This window comes from Giraffa tippelskirchi, chromosome 13, assembly GCF_054371585.1.
Source record: "Giraffa tippelskirchi isolate mGirTip1 chromosome 13, T2T-mGirTip1v1.2.pri, whole genome shotgun sequence".
NCBI classification, from domain to species: Eukaryota; Metazoa; Chordata; class Mammalia; order Artiodactyla; family Giraffidae; genus Giraffa; species Giraffa tippelskirchi.
This window is the reverse complement of record NC_137287.1, coordinates 52,876,273-52,903,669: the sequence shown is the minus strand read 5'-3', so window position 1 is coordinate 52,903,669 and position 27,397 is coordinate 52,876,273. Positions and strand designations below refer to the sequence as shown.

The 27,397-nt window shown below is 37.4% G+C and overlaps 1 protein-coding gene across 2 annotated transcripts in view; it reads left to right on the top strand.

The window, feature by feature from the left end:
- The window catches only part of MACROD2 (mono-ADP ribosylhydrolase 2), a 2,278,672-nt gene that overhangs the window by 1,307,821 nt on the left and 943,454 nt on the right, over window positions 1–27,397 (top strand). For both annotated transcript variants that reach the window (XM_081556519.1, XM_081556518.1), the window contains exon 6: window positions 25,001–25,122. In XM_081556519.1, the coding sequence (XP_081412645.1) occupies window positions 25,001–25,122 (122 nt within the window). The remainder of the gene's footprint in view (window positions 1–25,000; window positions 25,123–27,397) is intronic.

The window sequence follows — 27,397 nt, the reverse complement described above, 5'->3', positions numbered from 1 at the left end:
AGCAGCAGTGTATAAATGAAGGAAAGAAACAAGTACTTGAGTGAGTGACCTTGCAGAATTTCTAAACTTCAATGGAAAAATAATATGCATGATAGAATTTCTTATATTATAAAACTTCCTATAATTAAAGGGTATTATGATCTCTTATGCACCTCATGGCCCAAGATAACTGCTGGAGTTCCAGCCATCATCAAATTTGTGTATGTCAGTACATAAAGCAAATGGAAATGCGGAAGGTCCAAACAGTGACATTCTATTCCTGCATTTTTTCCAGAGGTCCTGTGCAACACTTGGTTATACAACCGAAGCTGTGGGAACAGACTGCTGGGAAATGTACTATTTTATTCCTTGTAGCAAAAAACTTAATTAAACATTAAGTTCTTACTATTGAGAAGGACAATGCGAAAAGAGGTAGAGGTGGAGAATTTTAATTTCTGCCATTTTTTTTCTCCCTGTGTTAAAGTGGAGAACTCTTAAACATCTGGCTGTAGTAATAACATTAATTTTTTAAATGATAATATTTTAAAATATCAGGTACCCTCCTTGGGTTGATCTTCACTCAAATACTTTCTACATTTTAAGCATTCAAATCTTTCATCTCAAATTAGCATAACTTTAAATTGTAGTTAAGTCGCTCAGTTGTGTCTGACTCTTTGTGACCCCATAGACTGGAGCCTGCCAGGCTTCTCCATCCATGGGATTTTCCAGGCAAGAATACTGGAGTGGGTTGCCATTTCTCTCTCCAGGAGATCTTCTCGGCCCAGGGATACAACCCAGGTCTCCCACACTGTGGGAAGACTCTTTACCTAACTTTAAACAACAAAGTAAATAATATTTTTTAATGGGATGCAGATAACAACTTCTAGAATTGTTCAAGTAAAATTTGGCTTTGTTTGTGAATTGAATCAATGATTTATTTTCGTAAATATTGATTTTCTTTCCTGGTTGTTTTATGAAATGCATGGGGAAGGCTGTTGTATTCAGTCTTACTTTTGTTTCCATGTATTCACGAAGTATAGAAGTGACTGTGGATATTTCCCCAATTATTTGTATTTTACTAGCTTTTCAGTAGTAAATTGGGCATGAGAAATATGTTATTAAATTGACTGCATTGAAAAGTGACATTTGACATTTTCTATTTATAAACATGATACCTTTTACCCAATGTCCAGGAAATTTTCAGTGACAATGAATTTTCATTGACTTATGTGTTAAATGCCAATGCCTGTTATTTATGTCTGAGTTGTGCTAAACTAATTTCATCTTCTTTCCCAATGTCAAGTGCATTAGAAGAGAATGCACATTATGACTAAACATTATTAAAAAACAAACAGCCATTACATAGTGGCTTTTCATAATTAGCAAATAGTGCAAGATGACTAAGCATAATTTTTACTCACTGAATTTTTTAAAACTCCATATAAATTAATAATCCCACTTCTTCTAAATTTATATTCTTTATTTGCTACAGGAAGATAGCAATTGATAGATATTTATTGATTCTTATGTGGGTTATGGTTGAGTGAATGTGTGTGTGTGTGTACATATAAATAGTATGAAGCACTGTGATTTAAGAAAGTCAAAACTGGGAATGGATTGAATTTGTTGATGGTAACTTCATGGGAGGAGGGTATGTACTGGAAATCTCCATCATCCAAGTTCTTCACCATGATCAGCAAACATCTACCACTGCTGTTTTTTAACTCTTCAACTAGTTTTCACAATTTGTCCTGTAAAGTAATAAATGGCCCAAATGTTCTGCACACTAATTAAAATTCCATTTCTCATGAATTCCTTAATCGAGTGCAAGTCATTATGTGCTTTGTTGATTCTTAAGTGCAAAGATAATTGCAACGGGCAGCATGAACAGGGTTTGATTATTGCCTGTCGACTCTTGTGAATTCTAATAGGTCTAATTGCATAGCATCAATTCATCATCTCAGCATCACTTCTTTTTATTATTAGCTCTTTGAATTGTAATGTGCTCATAAAGAAGTGTTGTAGTATATCAGAGCTGACATGGTACCTGGCCTATTGTAATATTCAGCCCTTACCTTGTGCAACTCCTGAAATTAAAAGTTTATTATGGAGTGCCCTTTTTCTGAAACTAATTTTAAAATGCTCCCATATGATGAAATGAATACTATCCAAGAATCTGCATACGAATTTGCCTTTGTAATAATTCCATTAAATGACTGCCAAGACCTTTTTTGCTCAGATTGTTCCTATAAATTCAGAACATAATGTGTTAGTTGGAAAACATTTATTAGACTTTTTAATGGGAATTCCTGGCAGCATTTCTCAGTTGTTTCTATACTACAGTGGCTGTTTTAAAGGCCTTGGAAAGAGGGAGCTTTCACTGAATAATGATGTGGAATCTTGCAGGAGCCCTTATATTTATAAAGAACCATCATCAATTGAGATGCTGCACACCCTATTGTATTGATTGGGGAACAGAGCAGCCCTCGGGTAGAGAAGGAATGTAAACCTTTGATCAGTCTACAGATAGACTCATGTTCCACATGTGTGAGAGAGCATAGCTATTATAATAATACTGGCTGCATATTTGCAGACCCAGACCCTATGTTAAGCATTGTACTTTGTTTTTTCCTATTCATTTTAAGTGTCCTTATGAATAAAGTATTAATATTATAGTTTTACAGATAAGGCTCAAAATGTCACTCAAGACCCCCAGATGGTATATGGCAAAGCTGGAAATGAAACACCAAGACAGAGAATGCCACAGCTTGTATGTGATTTTCAACATACATTATGGCATAATCCAGGTGGGTGAATTGCCAATCTGAATCTGTGACAGTGAACTCAAGAAGAATGACTACATCATATTTTCAAGTCTGACTCCAAGTCAACCCCAAAGTTAAATCAAATGTAGAATCTCAGGTACTTCTATTTCCTTCAGGAAAATGTAGTCAGAAGGGATTATAGCCCATATTAGGGAATGAGTCAATTTCATGTTATCACTTTTTGGAAAATGAACGAACTGAGCTAAAATATTTCAGTTATTTACACCGTGCAGGAAATCATCCCCAAACTAGATGGGATGAATCAACAACTGTTTTTATTAGGCATACAGATCTCATGTTGTTTTTGTTGTTCAATCTCTCAGTCATGTCCAACTGTTTGCGACCCCATGGACTGCAGCATGCCAAGCTCCCGATTCTTCACTATCTCCCAGAGTTTGCTCAGATTCATGTCCATTAATTAAATCAGTGATGCTATCTAACCATCTCATCCTCTGCTTTACCCTTCTCCTTTTGACTTCAATCTTCCCCAGCATCAGGGTCTTTTCTAATGAGTTGGCTCTTCACATCAGGTGGCCAAAGTATTGGAGCTGCAGCTTCAATAGCAGTCCTTCCAATGAATATTCAGGGTTTATTTCCTTGAGGTTTGACTGGTTTGGTCTCTTTGCAGTCCAAGGGACTTTCAAGAGTCTTCTCCAGCACCACAATTTGAAGGTATCAATTCTTTAACACTCAGCCTTCTTTTTGGTCCAGCTTTCACATGGGTACATGACTACTGGAAAAACCATAGCTTTGACTCTATGGACCTTTGTCAGCAAAGCGATGTCTCTGCTTTTTAACATGCTGTCTAGGTTTGTCATAGTTTTCCTTCCAAGGAGCAAGTATTCCATGGCTGCAGTCATGATCTCACGTTTCAGTAATTCAAATGGCTTGTCTCTATTCCATGTCATGTGGGTCCTTATTGGGGAAAATGTGAATGATTAGGTGCTGGCATCATCTGGAGGCTTCTTCACCCAGATGTCTAGTGACTGGGATGTGATGGATTACAGAATGTGCTCTACTGAGACTGTCCACTAGAGTATCTGCACGAATGATGTTGGCTTCTTGCAACATGTCACTGAGTTCTTAGAGGGAGCTTTCAGAGAGTCAATATTCTAAGTGACCAAGGCAGAATCTGTAAGGCTCTTCTCACCTTTCCTGGGAAGTCCCTTAGCATCACTCCAGCACATTTTATTGGTGATCAGCAAGTCACGACAGCCATCTGAGGTTCATCAGAAGGAGATTTATGTTCCAGTTTTTGATGAAGGAGTGGCAAGGCAAGGTCACACTGCAGAAGGGCATACAGGATGGAAGATGTTATTGTAGCCATATTTGGATAATATAGCCTACCATGGGGAATGAGTCAACTTTGTGTTGTTTCTTGCTGGGCAGTAAAATAATTTGGAGGAAAACAGTAGCTCAGCAGGTATAAATTTTTTTTCTTAAACATCCCTCTGAAAACTACTTTAATAAGGAGATACATCTTTGCTTTGTCTGCATCTGTGCATGATGAAAAGCAAGAAGAAAAAAAAACCCATATTTTTCTACCAAACAAATGTTTGGTTCTTTTAAATAAAAGACTTCAAATTTCATGGTTTAGATATAAATATTTTATTAAGCACATGGGTTCATTTCCAAATGTGAGAAATTAGAAGAGCTAATGTTTATCCAAAATTTGCTGTACTCTGTGAGATGTGTAGTATGACCTATATGAATAAGGAAAGAAGTTATCAGTAACAAATATCCATTGCCTTTGTTCTGCTTTGAAAATCATAAGTGAAACAGTGACATAAATGGAACTATTGCTTACTACAGAACCATACTCTCTTCTTTTAATTAAGATGAAATATTCATAGAGTGAAATGCAAAGATTTTAAGTATATAATTTGGTGAGTTTTGACAACATATGTTGTTTTTCAGTTGCTAAGTTGTGTATACACATGGCTTGACAATGTATACACACCAATTAGTATGGAAAATAATTCCCTCACACCAGAAATTTTCCACCTCTCAAAGGCAAACATTTGTTCTAATGTATCTTCTTTTATGTTGTATCAGTTGTCTCTGTCCATATAAATGGAACCACATAGAGTACATATATAATCTTTTCTGTCAACTTTCTTTTGTTCAGTGTAGAGTCAATCACATTCATCCATGTTGTCCCATGTATCAATAGTTTATTTTTCATTAGTCAGTTCCTCTCAGGTACTTCCATATATTTGCTTTCCCTTTTCTTCTTTTTCAGACACGACTGAGTTACTGAGCTGCTTCTTTCTCCTTTCCTGTGCTCTAAAATTTCTTTGTTTATTGTTTTCTCTTTGTTTGAAGAATTTCCTTCAGCCATTCTTAGGGTAGGTGCAGTCTGCTGGTGACAAATTCTTAGTTTGCCTTTGCTTTGGAATGACATTTCCTCCTGCATTCCTGAAGGATAATTTTCCTAGATACATGTGATATCTACATGTGATAGTTTTTTTCCTTTCATCACTTCCCTCTGGTCTCACCTTTTCTGAGCAGAGACCTATCATCATTGAAATTGTTCTTCCCCTATGTAGATACAGTTTTATTTCTGTCTTTGCTGCTTTCAAGACTGTTTCTTTGTCTTTAGGTTTCAGAAGTTTGATTCATGTTGTGTCTTAGCATGAATTCCTTTAAGTTTATCTGGTTTGGGATTCACAGCACTTCTTGAATCCTCTGGTTATATATTTTACTAAATTTAGAAATTTTTCAACCATTATTTTTTAATACCTTTTAAGCCCCATCTTCTTTCTGTTCTTCTTCTAAGACTCCAAAGGTTCCACAAGTCGCTCAGACTCTGTTCATTTTTTAAAGTCTGTTTTCTCTGTTGTTGAGATTGAGTAAGTTCTGTTCTATCTTCAGGTTCACCAACTCTTTCCTCTCCTGTCCATTATGCTGTTGAGCCCAGTCATTGAGTTTTTTACTCACCTATTGTATTTTCTGGCTCTAAAGTTTCCATCTGGTCCTTGTTTATATCTTCTATTATATCTTCTTATTGCTGAGACTTTTTATGTATTCATTTATTTGAAGCATGTTCATCGTTGTTTATTAAAGTATTTTTTTTTATGATGATTGCTTTAAAATCTCAGTTGTAAACTTTTAACATCTGTTGTCTCTCTGTTGAATCTATTGATTGTCTCTTCTACTTCAAGTTGAGATTTTCCTGGTTCTTGATACAATGTATAATTTTGCATTCTATCCTTTATGATATGAGGCTCTGGATCTTATCTGTCTTAGGAGGACTGCTCTGATACCTCAACAGGAGAAGGGATGTGCTGCCTCATTCCTGCCAGGTGAAGGTGAAGGTCCAGATTCCCTTCTCAGCTTCTTTTGACAACCCCAGGAGGGAGAGGTACCTTGTTTCTGCTGAACAGAGTTGGGATTTCAAGATCCCTAATATGCCTCAGGTAACAACACCTTGTTGGGAAAGGAGGATCACCTTGTTACTGCTTCCCAGTTGTCCTCCACTGACACAGTGGAGGGCCTACAGAATTGTAGTGAAAGTTCCAGATTTCCTCACTGTATCCTCTGACACCATCCCAGGGCAAGTGGAGGTGAAATTCCAGGACACCCATATGATTTCTACCAACATTATGTGGGGAAGGGTTTTGTTACCACCACTCAGGGATGAAAGCTGGCTTTCTGCTCACCACCCTCTGATACCACTTGGATGGGGAGCACCTCATGATAGCTGGGCAAGGGTGGGAATCAAGGTTGTTCACCTGGCCTTGGCTGAAAGGGACAGAATGGAGCTCTGGTTTTGTCTGGAATAGGACAACCTTTCTATCCTGCTAGGCTGGCCTTTCCTGCTTTTCTGGATGGAGAAAGCAGACCATTCTTGGGACTTCTTAAGTTTCCCCTTGTTGGCAATTCTGAGTTCCTGGCTCTGCCAGCACCCAACAGGATATATGAAGCAAAAAGAAAACCCAGTAAATGCCACCATGTCAGGTCCCATGTCTGCCTTCTTCTCCCCACCTTTCAGAATCTTCTATTTGATTTATGTACAATTCCCAAGTTTTTAAGCTACACTTGGCAAGAGGCTTCCCGGGTGGTGCCCATGGTAAAGAACCTGTCTGCCAGTGCAGGGGACATAAGAGACAGAGGTTTGATCCCTGGGTTGGGAAGCTCCTGTGGAGGAGGGTATGGGAACCCACTCTAGTATTCTTGCCTGGAGAATCCCATGGACAGAGGAACCTGGTGGGTCAGTCCATGGGATCTCAAAGAGTTGGACACAACTGAAGCGACTTAGCACAACAGAACAGGAGGAATAGGGCAAAGTTCATTTGCTCAATTTTTCACCCAGAACTGGATCATCTTTCCAGTACTAGGTCTTAGTGAATACCAAAGGTATGGAAAGATTAAAATAGACTTAGAACAGTGGTCGCTACATGGTGAGAATTCAATGAGGAATAGCTGTCATTTTCTTTGTACAATCTGAATGTTTCTGAAAGTCCAGTTTCCTCTTTTCATAGGACAGACTATACACAGATTTAGAGAAGAGGTGGGGAGGGAGATTTATCCAAACTCCTCATTTCTTAAGACATATCACAGGGTTATATATTCTGGTCTGTGCATGAGACTGACTATACATGTATATGTATAAACACATATAAAACTTCTGACTTTTATGTATTGACAAAGACAAACAAACCTAGGACCAAAACATACAGATTCTAAAAATCTTTCTTGAAGGGTATGGGAAGGGTTCTTCTTAAGCTCCTAAGAAGATAGTAACTTTCACCTACAAGTGTTCGACCTGAAGTCTTCTCATAAAAAGATGGTTCTCTGTAGGGTTTATTTGTAAAACAAGCATTATACTTTGTATGATGAGTCCTTATAAGGCCCTGTGATTGTATAACATAACCACATCTAAAGACTTTAGATCTCCTGATAGAGAACTGAATGTTTGTGATACCAAGCAGAATTTGTCTCCCTCTGCTTATTATTTGTGATCCTCACACGCGTTTTATGTGCTGGAACAATTGACTAGTTTGCAATGAAGTATTCAGGCAGACTTTTTGAAAAATAGAAGTGGCTCTTGGTCCGCAGATTCATGGGCAGTTCTGCATGGCAAGTAGCTCTCCTAATCTGTGTTTTGACAATTGTTGGTAGGAGGTAAAATCACAGAGGGTCTGTCCCATGGGATTCTAATTGAAAAGTTCAACCTGAGCCTGCCCAGTTGCATGATAAGCACCCCTCCAGGCAGATTTCATAGGGTGACAAACTTCATTTTCTGAGTCTTATTTTAGAGTATTGCTTTTAATGATTTTTTTCATATTCTAGACATAGTTAATATTAATTAATTAGCCATTTCAGGTATCTGTGCAGCCATTTTCAAAATATGTGTTACCTACCCTATGCCTGAATTGCCTGGCATGTTCCAACACTATTTCTTTTTCTTTTCTTTTGAGTTTCTTTTTTTAAAATTTATAATTCAATGAGTTTGGTATATTTGTGGAGTTTCAGAGCCATCACCATTACTACCTCATTTCAGAATATTTTCATCATCTTACAAAGAAACCCTGTACTCATTAGTTACTCTCCATTCCCCACTCCACTTTCATCTTTGGCAGCTTGGATATTTTCCTATAAATGGGATCATAAAACGCATGGCCTACTGTGACTGGCATCTTTCACTTAGCATAATGTTTTCAATATACAATGAAGTAGTAGATATCGGTATTTCTTTCCTTTTTATGGCTGAATAGTATTTCATTCTTTAGGTATACATTTGGTTGCTTATTCATTAATTGATAAAAATTTATAGTGTGCTCAGTCACTTTAGGCATGTCTGACTTTTTGCAACCCTATGGACTGTAGCATGCCGGGCTCCTCTGTCAATGGGATTTTCCTGGCAAGAATACTGGAGTGGATTGCCATGTCCTCCTCTAGGGCATCCTCCCAACCCAGAGATCAAACCTGCATCTCCTGTGTCTCCTGCATTACAGGTGAATTGTTCACCTGCTGAGCCATTGGAGAAGCCCTCATTTATAATGGAGCTGTTATAAACAATACTGCTATGAACATTTGTGTACAGGTGTTTGTGTGGACATGCTTTTTCAGTTGTTTTGGATAAATACCTAGGAGTGGAGTGACTGGGTCATATGATAACGCTATTTCTAACATGTTGAGGGATCATCTGCTTTCTAAAGAGACATTTACATTCCCACTACCAATGTATGATGATTCTAATTTGTCCACATACTCACTAACACTTCTTGTTGTCTGGCTTGATTATAACCATCCTAATAGGTATGAAGTTGTATCTCATTATGGTATTGATTTGCCTTCCCTTAATGACTAAGGATGATGAGGACATTTCAGGTATTTATTGGCCATTTATATATCTTGTTTCCAACCACTTCTTAATCCTTCCATGTACCCTTGCTTGAATTGATTTAAAGTCAAATTACTTATTTAGCTTTTCTTCTTCAGTTTGGCCAGCTTGTTCTTCGATTCACTTCAGAAATATGCTTTCTTTAAGCACTGTTCTCAATTAGTGTGCATACATCTTGATCTTCTTATAATTTAAACAGTTTCAATCAGTGCCTCTGTTATTAATGTTCTGTTGATATTTAATCCAAAATGAACTCCATGTACTATAATATTTGTCCAAAATGCTCTTACCTTTGTAGCTGCTTGATATAATTTTTGAGAACTAAAGTAGAGATTGAACAAGAAAACTTTGTTTTGGAATTATTATTCAAAGTATAGATTGTCATTAGTGTGTGTGACAGATGGGCATGGGCATGGCAGGTCAGGCCATACAGGTTAATGGAACAAGATTGTTAACACAGTGTATAAGCCAAAAGTTATAGCTAAAGGTGCAGTGGTTGGGTAAATCCATTTGACAAAAATCAAGGTCATAACCTTGGGTGCCAAGTCAAAACTTGAAGTAGCAAGACATGGGTGAAATTCTGTTTAGAGAACTACAGGTTGCCATTATTGGTTTAGACTAATAATTGGTTCCTAGACCCATGTGTTTCCTCAGACAGCAACACCGGGGTCAAGGAAACTTGTTAAAAATGCAAAGTCTTGGTTCCCACCCCCACCGCATCCCAGACCTACTGAATCAGAGACTCTGAGAGTGTTACCCAGCAGGCTGGGTTGTAACAAGCCCTCCCAGATGCTTCTGATGTACTTCAAGTTTGAGAACCACTGACCCACATATCTAGGAGGTACAAAATGGGGAGTTGCCTTGTTGACATAGCAAGTGTTTAGGATTAAATGAGAGTACCCAACAAGGGCATGGCTGTAGCCAAAAGCGATATCAACAGGGAGATCTTCTTGGCAAACAATTGCCTTCAGAGACCTCTTCAGTTGAGAATTCTGACATGGGCAGAGTTCACACTGGATTGGAAAATTCTTGGTAAATCAAACCCATAGAAGTGAAGGTGAGCCAAGGCCTTGACATGGGAGGCATTGGGGTATGTCCAGGGCGTGGGCTCTTCTGGTTCTAAGCATTTTTCCTTGAGTGATGGAATTCCAACAGGTTGGCAGGTGCATGCCATAAAGAATAATGGAGATTTCAGTAAAAGTCAGTGGTTTGTGAGAGGCCCTACACACACCTCTGATGAGCCCATGTAGCTTTCACTGAAATCATATGATAAAGCCAGACTTATTAGAAGCTACAAATACAATCAGCTGTGTCCTGGAAAGGAGATTACTCTTTCTATCTCAAGAAAATTCCAAGGGAAATTTTCCCTTTTGACAACAGGAAAAACCTTTTATTTCTCCTTTAACCTTTTGTGTTCACTCCAGCTCCCAGGCCAGGACCAGATATGGCTCCTCTGGCCATGTCCAGAATAGCAATCACTTGAGCCCTTTAGATGAATGCCATCATTTGTTTCCAGCAGGATTTGGCATTTCATAGGCTTCTAGAACCCAAGTGAGGACTCTAAGGGAATTCCAGGGATTCCTGCCCCGTGGGTAGATTCTTAAGCCCCTAGTGTATATTTGAAAGAGGACAGAGTTGTCTTCATGAAATTTTATAAGTCAGTTGCATCTTTGGGTTATTTATGACTGTTTTTCTCTGTTTAAAGAGAACATCAAAGGGCAAAGAAATAAAAGGTATTTGGTTCCATCCTATGAAAACTTTTGTATTATTCCATCAATAAAATTGTCAATGATGATTCCATTAAAAAGTTTAGATTTGTTGTTCTTTAGGGTCTTTTTTAGACGATGATGTCTTGCAGTCCATTTACTGTAGTAGAGAGAACTAAGACGTTAGTCTTTGGGGATGAAATAAGCAGTACCACTGTTAAAAATCCTATCAGAACATGTTGCTGATATTGTCTTCTGTGTATTCAGAATGCTGTACAGCAAGGATACTTTAGAAAATAATTTAGCTGCTTCATGTGTTTCCATTTTAAATATCTCTGGACTGCAAAGTGTGTAATGCATATAGATCTACTAGTTAGGGTAAAAATAAACATCCCTTTTACTTTAAGAAGTATAAATAGGATTTGTAATTAATGCATAATGATTAGGTATCTAAAAACAACTTCATATTTGACTATTCTCCTCTGGTAAACATGTAATCTGTTTTTATGAAAAGTGTATAATATTTATAAAAATGGGGTCTAAAGTAGGTCTGACTTGGAATAGTTTTGTAATCAATACTAAAAGAAGCACTGTGAAATAGCTAGAATGATAAGGATAGATACGTTTTTGAGTCATGAAAACACTGAATATTTTTTCTCCTTTTTTTCCTGTGTGTGTGTGTGTGTGTGTGTGTGTGTGTGTATTTTCAATTTGGAAGCATATGCTACTTTATCATGCTGGGAAAATAATATCATACCTTTTGTCATTAAAAAAACTGTGAACATCTTAGCAATTTCTATAATTCTGTTAACTACCTAAGAAGTATATTCCTTGTTAAAATGTCTATTTATGTAATTCAGTCAATAATTACAGCATTACAAATATCTTTTTATCTTATTTGAGGTGCCCTGACAGGGATTACTTATTTGCATGAGAAATAAAAATGTGATGAGTATATATATAATTTGTATGGTCCAGGCTTCCCAGGTGGCTCAACACTGAAGAATCCACCTGCTGATGCAGGAGACGCAAGGGATGCAGGTTCAATCCCTAGGTCGGGAAGATCCCCTGGAGAAGGAAATGACAACCCACTCCAGTATTCTTGCCTGGGAAATCCTATGGGCAGAGGAGGCTGGCGGGCTATGGTCCATTGGGTCACAAAGAGTCAGACATGACTGAGCAACTGACACTTTCACTTTTTAGAACTATCACAAAAAAACATGAAGGCATGCATTAAGTGAATTCAGATCCACTAAGAGCTAGCTATAAGAGTCTTAGCCTGGAAAACAACAGGGTTTATATCCAGTAAAAGAGTTGGTAGAGAAGAGAACTGAATATAAGGCATGCAGTATTTAGAAAAAAATGTACTAACAAGAAGAGAAATAAAAATTCCTGGAAGTTAAAACAAGAACAGAAGTTTCGAATGAAGAGATGCATAATGGAAAGGAAACAGCTGACAATTAACTCATTGATCCAAAGAATAGGTCAAGGAAATAGGCTAAAATGTGCAGCAGATAAAATATTTGAAAGTTAGAACAATTGAGATTTACTCTCAGACATATGCAACCCATCTATTAAAACTTATAGAACAAATGGAGAAAAGGAAAGAATAGTAATGACTTCATAACTAAAAGGGAAAAAAGAATTCCTGTCCTAAAAGAACCTAGTCAGAATTCAGAATTCTGTGTATAAATTGGAAATTCACAGAACTTCTGGAGAGAAAGAGAAATCCAGCTTACTTATGGAGTTGTAAAAATCAAACTGGCTTTTTCTCTTGGTAGAAGTAAATTAAGCAAAATTGTCAAAATTCTGAGAGAAAAATTAATTTGAACCTAGGGTCATAGATACTGGAAAACTAACATTCAGAAATGAGAACAAACTAAAAGCTTTTGAAAAATCCAGTGACTTAGAAAATTCCCAGTTACAGATCATCTCTGAAAGAATTACTCAAATATTTGGGGGGAAAGAAAGAGTTTAAGAAAGAGAAAACCAGAAGCCCAAGAAATAGTAGAAGCAAAGAAGCCAGTAAAATATAAATTCTGACATAATCAGTTTCTAAGAATAGTTAGGAATTTTGAGAGTGTAATGATGAAACATTGATTAAATATGAAAGATCTTATTGTTATCCTATTTATATACACTGTGAATACAATTAACTGTAAGTATTAATAATAATCAGTGAAGTTGGAGTTCACCTACAACATTCCAGGTACTGTGCTGGATGCTTTCACATATCATAGCTAATTTATTCCCCATTATTAAGATGAAAAGTAAATATTATTCTGTTTTTTACAGAGAAGAGAGGGAAAGTGATTTGACCAAGTTTGCCTAGTCAGTGAGTGAGATTTCCCTTTGGGATATGAAAACTTGTTTTCTTGTTCTTTCTTGGTATCATCCTATCCGATTATAACTATGTGATGGTCACATTCTAGTGATCATCCTTTTCTGAGGTCTTTAGAGACTTCTCTACAATACTCCCCTACTCATAATAAACTACTCATTCTTCCACTCCACTTTCTTCTCTCACCAGAGCACCTCTTCAGTCATGTTATCATATCATCTTGTGCTTGAACCCATTTTCAAATAAAAATTAGAATGTTTATCCACTGGCCTACACAATAGTATATTACTAGAGAATCAAGCACCAGGTATTATTTATTCATTTACAGGTATTTCTTTCTTTTGAAATCTGGCATTCGTTACTTAATTATCAAAGCTCCCAAGCAGACATTTCATTGTTAGCATCTGAATCACTATGAAAAGCTATTTGGAAATATACACCGAGGAAACCAGAATTGAAAGAGACATATACACCGAGGAAACCAGAATTGAAAGAGACGCGTGTACCCCAATGTTCATCGCAGCACTGTTTACAATAGCCAGGACATGGAAGCAACCTAGATGTCCATCAGCAGACGAATGGATAAGGAAGCAGTGGTACATATACACAGTGGAATATTACTCAGCCATTAAAAAAAATACATTTGAATCGGTTCTACTGAGATGGATGAAACTGGAGCCCATTATACAGAGTGAAGTAAGCCAGAAAGAAAAACAACAATACAGTATACTAATGCATATATATGGAATTTGAAAGATGGTAACAATAACCCTATATGCGAGACAGAATAAGAGACACAGATGCATGGAACAATTTTATGGACTCTGAGGGAGAAGGTGAGGGTGGGACGTTCTGGGAGAATAGCATTGAAACATGTATATTATCATATGTGAAACAGAACACCATTCCGTGTTCGATGCATGTGACAAGGGCTCAGGGCCGGGGCAATGGGATGATCCAGAAGGATGGGATGGGGAGGGAGGTGGGTGGGGGGTCAAGGAAGGGGAACACATGTAAACCCATGGCTGATTCATGTCAATGTATGGCAAAAACTATTACAATATTGTAAAGTAATTAGCCCCCAACTAAAATAAATAAATTTATAAAAATAAGTAAATAAATAAAAAAGAAAAAAGAAAAAATGAAAAAAAAAAAAAAAGAAAAGCTATTTGGTTTTCTCAGAGTGGTTTTACATTAATGACTTCCACTAAATAATCTTGCAGAAGCACATGTTGACCTCTTTGAATCTTACCCTCACAATGAATCATGCTTGGAAGGCTCAGTGATATATTCTGTTCCCTTGAGTGATTCTATGTCAGACCCAAAGTAGGCAGGGAAGGAAGGGGAAAAAAGTACTTTGACAGAGGAAAATTAGTCACCTTCAACTGTACACATTTTGTTTCTCTTACTCATTCTTCCCTTATCCTTGTCCCCTTTCTGCATTTTATTTTTATGTTAAGGATGGATTTCTAGAAGACTTAACAAACACTACAATAATCTGGGTCAAAATTACTCTTCTGATTTTGCCATTTCTATCGTCCCCTCGGTCACCCAGAGTGAAGTAACTTAGGATGAATTTCAACTCTTTCTCTCTTTTCTCCCATCCATCTTGAAACCATCGTCAAAATTGGCCAGAACCTTTAAGTTTCTTGAATTGTCTGTCCCTTGCTCATTCCTCCCAATCTGGTTTAATGTTAGCTGGTTTCCTTCCCTTCGGTAGCTTCCAACTCATTCTATGACGAAGGAAGTACAAGGAAGAAAACCGTGGTCATGACTTCTCTTGGGAATGCACGATCCTAAAGGACCCCTCTTCACTTTATCCTGGGTTGTCTTGGAGAATTCGTGTTTAAAAAGCTGAGTCTGACATTTTATTCTCTATTAGAATCAATTGAAAGTCATTTTAGACTTCTTGAGTCCTTGCAAACTGCTGATTTAACAAGAGCTTCTTTATTCTAAAGATGTTGGCAAGTAGAAATGATCTGATCACTGTCTCACAGAAGTGGAAAGAGAAATTAGGTTCTAAAGATTGAGATACTTTAGACCCAGAAAACAATTTTGCATTCAGTTAAAATTATTCTTTTGTGCTTCCTAGGTGGCACTAGTGGTAAAGAACCTGCCTGCCAATGCAGGAGACTTAAGAGACTCAGGTTTGATCCCTGGGTTGGGAAGATCCTCTGGAGGAGGATATGGCAATCCTCTCCAGTCTTCTTGCCTGGAGACTCCCATGGACAGGGGAACCTGGCAGGCTACAGTCCATAGTGTCACATAGTGTTGGACACGATTGAAGCAACTTAACACACGCATATGCAAGATTACTCTTTTAAAATCCCTTAACTCATACAAAAGTTGAAGCAGAGAAGTATCATTTCTTAACAAGTCCAGTACATCCAGTTTCCCCTGTAGAATTGAAAGAGATCACTGCTTCTTCAAACTTGAGAACCAGGTATAGTAGTTAATGGTGTCAATTTTCCATAGAAGTGGTGATATTTATATTTAGTTACTAGATCTGCATAGCAACAAACTCTAGTGCAACAATTCTCAAAGTATGGTTTAAGGATACCTCTTTCAGGGAATTTGTGAGGTCAGTACCATGTGCATAATAATATTCAGAAATTGTTTGCATTTTCCTTCTCTTTCTCTCTTGAGGGTGCAGTGCAGTTTTCCAGAGGTAACCTGACATGTGATAGCATCATTTTCCTGATAGTTTACTGTATATGTCCTTTTGTTTTCTTATGTGATATATAGTGGTGGTGGTTTAGTCACTAAGTCATGCCTGACTCTTTCGACCCCATGGACGATAGCCTGCCAGGCTCCTTGGTCCATGGTATTTTCCAGGCAAGAATACTGGTATTAGGTTGCCATTTGCTTCTCCAGGGCATCTTCCCAAACCAGGGATTGAACCTGCATCTCCTGCATTGCAGGCAGATTCTTCACCAATTGAATCACCAGGGAAGCCCCATATGATAGATATGACCCACCAAAACAAAATTTCTCCCAGGTGCTCAGTTATTTTTAAGACTTTATAGAGTTCTGAAACCAAAAAGTTTGAAAACTGCTTCTATTATGCACAAAGAACCCATCATATCTGAGAGGTGGGTGGAAATAGAGACTGATTTCCTGGAGTCCAGCAATGTAAGTTCATGTTCATACTAGAGCAGACACTCATTGTGGAAATGTTTAGTGAAATTGCCCTTACTGTTTAAACATTTTGTCATTTTCACCCCTCCTAACCTCTTGTTCATATCGTTGAATTTGTATAAGGGAACTCATGAAAAATGCGGCTTCTTTGTATACAGATTTCCATGTGTTCTTTCTTTTAGAATCAATGTGTTTTTTTTTTTCTTTGATAGGCAAAAAGTAGATAGGAAGCTTGTGAGGGATGCAAATGGGGAGTTGAGAGGCCTGTCTAGAATCAGTGTTAATCTCTTAAAATGTTCTGTCCTCAGTTGTTTTTTTCTAAATACAAATGTTCCTCTATACATTAGGTGTAGAGCCTTGTGTGGATGAGTGGACCATGAAAGTGCAACCCCAAAGAGAGCACAATTGTCACTATATGGAGTAGCTGTAGTCCAGCACTGTCTTACGAATGGACTGATCTCAGGGAGCAATTAAACCTGGTTTATTTTGATGGAAAGGTGGGTTTATTATACCCAGATGTCACTTTTTAAAGAAATGTGAAAAGTGATCCCATTAAGTTTTTGAGAAGACATGTACAGAGTCTGTAATTTTCGATTTTGTGATTTGAGAGCCAAAACCAATCTCTAGAACAAAGCCAATTTATTCTAAAATGAACCATATGCAGATGAGGGAAGTGACACATTTTTAAAATGCATTTATTTAATTATCTCTTGCAGAAAAAGGCAAAAAAAAAAAAATCACTACACATTTATTTTTCCCGTTGGAAGTCTTTGGGAAGAATCTTTTAGCTTTTATTAAAAAGTGTGATGGTGTTAGAGTTGTCTGTGTGTGTGTGTTTTTTTTTTTTAATTGTAGTTGAGTTATTAGGAAATCTTTGATGAGGCTTTGCTGAGTCGTCCTGTGAAGAAACAGATTCTCAGCTCTATAAAATTTGTGCTGAATGATCTGAACCAGTCAAACTACATTCCACTGCTTGCTCAATCTAGACTGTCCCTTCCACCTCATTGTTTCCTTTAATCCAGTGTATCATCTCTGATTAGATTGATTACATTGGGCCAACTTTTATTGAACCACTCACAAATTCACTAATTGTCTATTAGGCAACTGTTCCCATAGCATTCTTGGCTTTGTGGGAGACTCAGGCCACCTGATGCGAAGAGCTGACTCATTTGAAAAGACCCTGATGCTGGGAAAGATTGAGGGTAGGAGGAGAAGGGGACGACAGAAGACAGAGGATGAGATGGTTGGATGGCATCACCGACTCAATGGACATGGATTTGGGTGGACTCCGGGAGTTGGTGATGGACAGGGAGGCCTGGCATGCTGCGGTTCATGGGGTCGCAAAGAGTCAGACATGACTGAGCGACTGAACAGAACTGAACAGGCGTAGATTGGTCATGTCTTCTGCAGTGGAAGCAGAGTTTCTATGTGAAGCCAGGTGACACAGAATCATAGCATCCAAGTTAGAAGGACTCGATGCATACGTAGTCGTGTTTGATTGCCTCTGATGACAGGAAATCACCTGCCTCCTCTGGCAGAATGCTTGCTGTGTTATTGAAGAGCTCTGACTGATGGAATCTTCTTAGTCATGTGTACAGAAATGTTCATGTTAAAAGTCAGGTAAATGGTCGAACATATAAGTGATATTGGAGACCGAAAGAGGAGAAATGAGTTCAATTTAGTTCATGTAGTGGTGTTCGGAGAAGGCAATGGCACCCCACTCCAGTACTCTTGCCTGGAAAATCCCATGGACGGAGGAGCCTGGTAGGCTGCAGTCCATGGGGTCGCTAAGAGTCAGACACGACTGAGCGACTTAACTTTCACTTTTCACTTTCATGCTTTGGAGAAGGAAATGGCAACCCACTCCAGTATTCTTGCCTCGAGAATCCCAGGGACGGCGGAGCCTGGTGGGCTGCCATCTGTGGGGTCGCACAGAGTCGGACACGACTGAAGCAACTCAGCAGCAGCAGCGGTGGTGTTCATGGATTATATCTTCAAGAAAGGTCAATTTTTTTTTTTGTTGTTTCTTGGGATGGGAAGGATTTTGAGAGGCAAAGTGGAGGGACTTTCTCAATACCAGGAAAGATGTGGAGTCAGAAAAAGCTTACAAGCTGTTTGGTGTGAGTGCATAGAGCAGTTACCTAATGTACCTGGCACTTCATGAATTTATTCACTGAATAAAGAATAGAATTAATGACTGAGGGAATGACGGCAAAAAAGTCTTTCTTGTCCAGACGTGTGGTGGCAAGGGAGCTGTAAAGGAAGGTTTGTGACAAACAAGCAAATTGACTCCTCTGGCACTTGAGTCCCAGCCCAGATTCTGCATTTGTGAAGATATCCTTGCAGTGGGGACTGACATTCATTTATTTTTACTGACTACATAGAATTTTTAAAGCCCACTTTCCCTTTGAATCTTAATAAAGTACTGGCTTTACATCTCTCTGAAAAAGCTGCAAATTGCTGCCCATCCCTTGAACTGAACAAAGGCCTTATTATTATTTTCCTTGAAAAACTCGTATTGTCTATGTGGGCTTCTACCTCCTCTCAACCCCTGCTATTGAAACATTAAAAATGCCATGTATTTGACTCACTTCCTTCTAGGATGTGTTCTCTTTTGGTTCATTCTAAAATGATGGTGAAATGTTGGAATTTTACAGAAAATTCAGCTTCCCACAGTCTCTCTGAGAGCCCTCTCTGTTGGAAATAACACTATTGTAATGCCAATGCCCCCAGTGTCCTGTGGAATCTCAAAGATCCTGTAAAGGGCTGACCACAGGATATCTGTTTTATAGAAATTCAAGCTATATTATTGCAAATAGACCTTTATGTGTAGGTGTCCAGTTGAAAGAGGACACAGTCCCATCAATAGGACTGACCTAAAATAAATCTTTGGCAGAAGAAGGAGAGCTAGTAACAAATCTTAAATGGGCTTTGCCCCTTCCTTCTTCTTCTTTTTAATCTGAAGGATAACATTTTGGTAGAAAGTGTTCAACTACTATTTTAAAATTTGATCCTCACAATTTAAGCTTAAAAATTCACAACTTTGAAGTCAATGAAGCACGAAACATTGTCAGCACAAGATGCCCCAAACATGGCCATGCTGTCTTATTTCCATGTAAAAATGGGATTCAAGCCTGAAAATCAATTGAGTGTACTAGTTCAAGTTTTGACAGTGTATTCTGTGTGTCCTTATCAGCTGTAAAATGCAAATGGTGTTTAGCTGCTGTATATTTAATCCTAGACATAGACATCTAAGAAGGCTAAAAGAAGTAAACTAAAAGTCCTTTGTAACTAAGAACATTCAAGGGGAAAACAAACAAAAACAACAAGCTCAACTCACAGAATCAAAGGAAAATAGACTAGAAAATAGCATTGTAAGTGCTAGTTTATCTCAAACCCATGCACAAAGCTGTGTGACTAGTCTTTCGAACATGGAAAGAAATCAAATATGTACCTGAAGAAATGTGTACGAGAATAATCCAAACTTAGAAACATGCTGCAGCTGAAATACAGTCTCACTGATGTCTGCTGTAGGTTGAAAAGGAACATCTTATGGACAATTGATTGTTTCTTGACATATAATAAAAACAAGCTTTGAAAATGTGTATATGAAAAACATTGACCTATATGGAAAGAAAAGGCAGCATTTACTTTGTAATGCTATCAGATAGTCATTCAATTTCCCGTTAATCGAACTTCAAGTATTCTGTTTTGGGTCATAGATTGGTGGTGCTTATCATATAAATTGGCCAATAAGATTTGCAAATAATACTTTTAGTGCTTGGTTTTGTGGTTGTAGCTCTAGAAAAGAAAATCAATTTAATCCCATGCATTGGTTTTCTTCTTAAAATTCATGCAATTTGAATATGACTGACAGGGCATGGCATCATTGTGCAGTCAGTTAGATGGGCCGATCATGCTTATGAATATAAGAATGGAGTGAATGAAAGCAACGTGTAATTGATTCTACTTCTGGTCTGACTGTTCATTAACAGTTTGAATGTGGCACAGTTGCTTCTCAAATGGAAAGCAATGAGAGCAACCTATATAGGTTCCCTCATTTGTTTCAAAATTCATTATGCTAATATTTTTTCACAGAATGTTTTTGCTACATTTATTTTATCAAGCAGAAGTCTGATCGAATCTTAGTAAATGATTCTACTGCTTTCAATATTTATTTGGCATTCCAGCTGCACATTTTTCAATTTACACATTTAGAAATGAAAGCAGGCTCCCTCCGGCAGCCCCTTCAAAGCAAATCTTCCATCCTACCCTCCTTTTCTATAGACTTGAGACTAATTTCCCAGGATAGAACAAGGTGGGGGAGCACAAGGTGGTGGTTATAGCTTCAAAACAAAAGAGCTGATTTACAGGCTGATTGATTTCCGAAATAGATGAACAAAAACAGGCTCATTTGTCTTGCCACAGGTTAGTCAGATAAAGCACGAAAGGGCCTGCCATCTCATTTTCTATACCTCGTCCAGGGGTTGCATTTGAAATGCTGATGAAATGTACAGATCACATAGCTGTTTTCTTGGCTTTTCTCAGTTGTGTAAGAAAGGGCTTCAAGTGCATGAAGGTTGCTCTTCCCTTCTGGAATGCAGAGCCAGACATTTCAGGGAAACAGCATTATTTTCATGGCTCACAGGGAGATATAATGCTGATTCTGTAACAGTAATCCCTGCCCTCTCATTTGCTTACAAGTTCCTGCCAGATTTTGAGACAGAGGAAAAAACAAAATTTGTGCTGGGCCAGGCAGTTCTATCTAGGGGCTACAGTTGTACTGTGAGCTCCAAATTGGGTTGTATTTACAATTAGTAAGCACATTAATTTCATATTCAATCTTCCTGTAGTTCTGATTTTTAAAAAAATAAATCAGCAGTTGACTTATTAAAATAATAGGTCTGAGAACTTCATCCTGGAAATAGATTTCTTTCTTCTTATTAAAACTTAGAAGATCTACTCTTTCAGCAACTTTCATATATAAAATATGGTATTATCAACTGCAGTCACCATACTGTGCATTATATTCCCAGAACTTGTTTATTTTATCACTAAAGTTTGTACCTTTTGACCTCCTTTATCCATTTCATGCCTTCCTTTCTGTCACCTGCCTCTGACAACCACCAATCTGTTCTCTGTGTCTATGAGATTGGTGGGGGTTTTTGTGTTTTTTTTTAATTCTATGTATAAGTGAGATGGTGTAGTATTTGTCTTCCTCTCTCTGATTTATTTTGCTTAGAGTAATGCCCTCAAGTTCCATCCATATTATCATGAATGGGAGAACTTCTTTCATTTTTATGGTTGAATAGTATTCCGTTGTATGTATGTATTATATATACATAACCCATTTTCTCTATCCATTCGTCCATCATTGGAAACTTCAATTATATCAATGAACTGTGCCGTGCTTAGTCGCTTAGTCATGTCTGACTCTTTGTGACCCCATGGACTGCAGCCCGCCAGGCTCCTCTGTCCATGGGGATTCTCCAGGCAAGGATACTGGAGTGGGTTGCTCTGCCTTCCTCCAGGGGATCTTCCAAACCTAGGGATCAAACCCAGGTCTCCCGCATTGCAGGCGGATTCTTTACCGTCTGAGCCACCAGGGAAGCCCAAGAATACTGGAGTGGGTAGCCTATCCCTTCTCCGGGAGATCTTCCCTACACAGAAATCAAACTGGGGTCTCCTGCATTGTAGGCAGATTCTTTACCAGCTGAGCTACCAGCTGGGCTGTTGTACAGTGTTGCAGTGAACATGGAGGGGCAGATATCTATTTGGGATGTTTTTCTTTCCATTGAATAAATACCCAGAAGTGTAATTGTTGGATCATATGTTAGTTCTGTTTTTAAATTTTTGAAGGACCCCCATACTGTTTTCATGAACAGCTGCATGGAAATAATCATATCAGTGTTTCCTATGGTATTTTATTCATCTACCTCAAGACTTCATATTTGATAAACCTGCTAACTCCAAAGAAAGCTCCAGGTGCCTGGGGAATCCTTCATTGTGCCCATTTTAAAACATGTTCACAATCCACTTGAAATGGGTGGAATTGTGTGACAGTTGTAACCAATCAGGGTACAGTGATGGTGACACTGTGTCAGTCCCAAGGCTGAGATAGAAAAGATAACACAGCTTCCATTTCTGGCCCTTGATTTTGAAGCCCTGAGCTGTCCTGTGAGCAATCTGACTGTTCTGAGGTTTCATGAGAAAACGCAAACTGGCCCCCATGGTGAGTCCCTGCTCAGCCTTAGCTGCTGGTTAACTATGACTGTATCTGAGGCTCCAGGCCTGCCAGACCCTCCAGCTGAGCCATTTCAGAATTTTTGATACAAAAAAGTCGTAAAAATAATCAAGTGGTGATTTTTGTTAAGTAAAAATGTTTTTGTTTGAAGATTTTGTTTTAAAATTTTGTTAAGATAAAATGTGTTACCAAGTTTTAGGGTATTTTCTTGCATAGAGATAGCCAATGAGAATTTGCATGTATACAAAGTATGAGACTAAAGTAATAGAATTCATGGTAAGCATGGAAATCTTTATATATACAAATGTATGATATTTCCTTCAATAAACAGTTGTGTTGAGAAAACTTTATTCACAATCATATTGCCTTGGTGACACTGTGTCTCCCTACATTGATCTGTGACTTTGGGCATAATTCTTTCTCCTCTGGATCCACTGAGCAAGGGAAAAATGGATTAAATTTTCCATATTGTCCTTTTCATCTCTAAAAATTCTTGTCTACTGTCTAAAATTCTTTGGTAACTGAGATACCTAAGATGTATTATCCTGTACTACATGTCCACTTATAAGGTAGATTGGACTCAGTTTACATATTAAAATCATGGTAAAACTTTAAATATAGGTACAAAGGGCTTCCCCGGTAGCTCAGTTGGTTAAGAATCCACCTGCAATGCAGGGTTTGATTCCTGGGTCAGGAAGATCCACTGGAGAAGGGATAGGCTACCCACTCCAGCATTCTTGGGCTTCCCTTGTGGCTCAGCTGGTAAAAAATCTGCCTGAAATGCAGGAGACCTGGGTTCGATTCCTGGGTTGGGAATATCCCCTGGAGAAGGGAAAGGCTACCCGCTCCAGTATTCTGGCCTGGAGAATTCCGACTGTATAGTCCATGGGGACAAAAAGAATCAGACTCGACTGAGCGACTTTCACTTTAAACCCATATCTTACCTGCTTTGGGAAATCATGTTGCAATCATGTTGCAATTCCTGTTATTACACACAAAAACCTTAGTATGTGTATGTGTGTGTGTGTGCACATGTGTGTGCAAGCCTATGCTAAATACAACCTAATCTCCCTCTATTTTGTCTTTCTGTATCATAGCAGTTCTCACTTTAAAACCAGGTTTGTCTGAAATAAACATCTGCATGAACTCACTAATAAGGTTTCTGCCTATTTTGATCACAAGATATCATCTTCAGCATTATCTGAACAAGAGTTTAAATACTGTTTAAAGCTAAAATTGAAATCAACATTTGGGGATTTTCTCAACATCAAATAATACTCTTGACATTTAGCAATCAACAAAGATTTTTCTCTTTGTGATTTCTTTTCCACTGTTTAAATTTCATATGCAATTTAAAACCATTAACTATTCCATAGCTGTATTTTTGTAAAGTATTCTTATTCTTGTTACTGTTTTTGAAATTAACTGGTAATAATTAGCCAAAGCAAGTAATTTCATTTCATTATAATATTCTAATGATATTAGACTGAATTTATCTTTTTGATCAAAGTTGATCAGTTCTTGTTATTCACATCAGTGGAATGAGTTGATAATCCAGATTAACAGATAAGACTGAGAAGCAGGAGTAATGAAGGCCTTTTCAAGTAATTTGGATTAAAGTTTAGTTTTTTTCTTACTATCTTTATTGACTTAAAATGAGGACAGTTCTATTTCATTAAATTCCTAAATTTAAATGTTCATGTGTGCCAGAATGGCTGGTTTTATATGCAAAAACAAGAACATTAAATGTTGTATTTTAAGTATAAATAGAGGTTGAGAGGTATACATTGATTTTTGAGATTTACTATAGTGAAAACTAGAAGTTAGGGAATTATTATGAATCATTATCCCCAGCATATCTTATGTGTGTGAACATTGGTAGATTGCATTGTAAACTGCTATGGATGTTTAAAAATGATTACTTTTAGGATTATTATTATTTTATTTTTTGACTTTTTCAGAAACTTGTCCTTTTCTATAGTTTTTACAATGTCTGACACTATTATATACAAGGTGATATGTAACATTGGTTCTTTCTTCCCATGTCAATTCAGAATGCTCATTTTGTAGGCAGTTATTTCTCAGTTTATCTCCTACTGAGGATTTGTCTTTTGCCAGTGTGCAAATTATTCACATCTTATGTTATAATTTGTTATGCTTGGATCTGACCAATAACAATGGAACAATTTACTGGTAGGGGATTCCCTTTCATTATTATCACCTTCCTGGAATATGGCCTACTTTAAAAAGCTATGCTATCTAAAATATTTTACCAGAGAAGCATTTGCATCATCAATATTTCTTAGCTTGCTTGTCTCCAAACTCCAAAACGAATACCTAAAATAAATAAAGCAACAGTTATGTGAAAAGCGAAAAATTTCTTGTTTACCATATTTTTCCTTCCTTTTGCATTTACAGATGTCATCCACACTGTAGGGCCAATAGCCAGAGGCCATATTAATGGTTCCCACAAGGAAGACCTTGCAAATTGCTATAAATCATCTCTGAAACTGGTGAAAGAAAATAACATCCGATCAGTTGTAAGTACTCTTATGCTATTTCTTATTCTTTTTCAGCCTTTATATGCTGGAAATCAATCTTGTACACAATGAAGGTAGAAAATAATTTCTGTTATTTGGAAAACTAAGTTTAACCAGCTTAGGAAGTGAGACAGCCTATTGGTTATCATAACTCTACTTTTTTGTATGTCTGACATAATTGCTTAATTATTTTGAATTTAAAATGATAGCATCCCAGAACTGGAACCATCACATCTAATTTATTTTCTCTCGTTGTCATTATCTTTTGAAGAAAATGTTCATGAATGTGTGTGTGTTTTAACTTGAAAGATGTTATTCTTACATTGATTTTGGTTGTCCTAAACTAATGCTCTGTAGTTGGATATGCCACATCCCTTCTACATTTTACCCATTTAGGCGGGAGAGTTCAGAAAATGTGCATCCAATCTTTTCCCTTAGCAGTAGGCTGAGATGAAAGGGGGTCTCCTCTAGCTGGATTTGGAGGTGTTTGTTCACCTGCTTTTATTTTGTAACATGCCCTACATTTATTACATCTCAATTACACCAGGAAAATAAAACTATGAGAAAAATGAGAGTGTAAATACACAATAGTAAGTTAATTGGGGCAGAATCCCTTGGGTTTTTCAGATAGATGATAACCTTGCTGAAATCATGGGGCAGGAAGATAAACACTTGCCTTCTTAACAGGCTGAATGGATCAGCATTGCTTGTGAGTTCACAGAAGTGGTGGTTTTATGGTGATTTTATTATTTGCATGAGAAGCATTGAGAGTCAGATACATTTAGATAACACTGGATGGTCACTATACTTTTTGTGAATTATTATGATTATAAAGGGCCTTTTCCAATGTACATTAGTGGGTTTGCTTAAAATAAGAAGACATTTTTCAAGCCAATTTGCTGCCTTTTACATCTTTTCCTACTTGTTAACAGAGCTAGATATTTCATTTCATCCTTAGATTTAAAAAAATGTTTCTCTTTGCACATGAATTAATAAGACCCTATTCCATCTTAGAGGAGAAAGTTGACGTTCAAAGAGAATGATGCAAAGCAAGCTACCAAACCAGTTGACTCATTTTGTTCTCTACATGAAAATAACAACAATCAAAGCAGGCGTGAACATTCTGGGAATAATTAACATTTTCTCAATAATATAGCTTTTTGATTAAAAGAGGCAAATGGGGCTGAAATGCTTAGAAAAATGGATATATATAGAAGTTTCCAACTTGGGAAAGCTGATCCCTGAGACCTGAAGAGAATTTACTAACAAACTCACTGGCATCTCTAATAATTTCCTTGAAACCAATAGAAAGAGACTAGTCCATTAGAGACAGTGTATAAACAGCACTCATCATTTCAACAGGAAAACTAAACATCTCTTAAGTATTATGACCTTAAAATAATCACATCTGTGTTACTCTACTTGATACTGCAAGGTAAACAGTGAAAGAATCATGGACTAAGTTAAATTAACTTTTCAGATACCCTACAGTGTGATACTGTAGTTGTCCCGATATTGGAATTAGGTCTATGTTGATGCATTTGATGATGATTTTGAGGGGTTAATTACATGTTACTTGGATAAAATTATCAGATGGTGGCACTTCAGTGAGGTCATTCCAATATTAGTAAATAAAAATGGAGATGGGAAATACCAGCAAAATATGAAGGAAAATGTCCAGCTAAATTAATCACTACATTCTTGCATGGTTGACTGGAGTTGCCATCAAATATCTTGTCTCATACTAAAAATAAAAAATTATCTTCCTTCCTTTCTTTTTTTTTAATTGAAGTGTATCGATTTTCAATGTTGTGCTAGTTTTAGGTAAGCAACAAAATGATCCATATATATCTATATATTTGTTTTAGATTGTTTTCCATTATGAGTTATTGCAAGATTCTGAATCTAGTTCCCTGTACTACACAATAAGACCTTGTTGTTTATTGTATATGTAGTAGTGCACGTCTCTTACTCTCACACTCCTAACTTATCCCATCCCTTTGGTAACAATAAGTTTGCTTTCTGCGTCTGAGTCTGTTTCTGCTTTATAAATAAGTTTATTTGTATCATATTTTTTAGACTTCACATATAAGTGATATCATAATGTACTTGTCTTTCTCTGTCTGACTTACTTCACTTAGTATGATAAACCATCTATCCATGTTATTGCAAATGGCATTATTTCATCCTTTTTAATGGCTAAGTAATATTCCATTGCATATACATACTGCATCTCCTTTATCCACTCACCTGGTGACAGATACTTGGGTTGTTT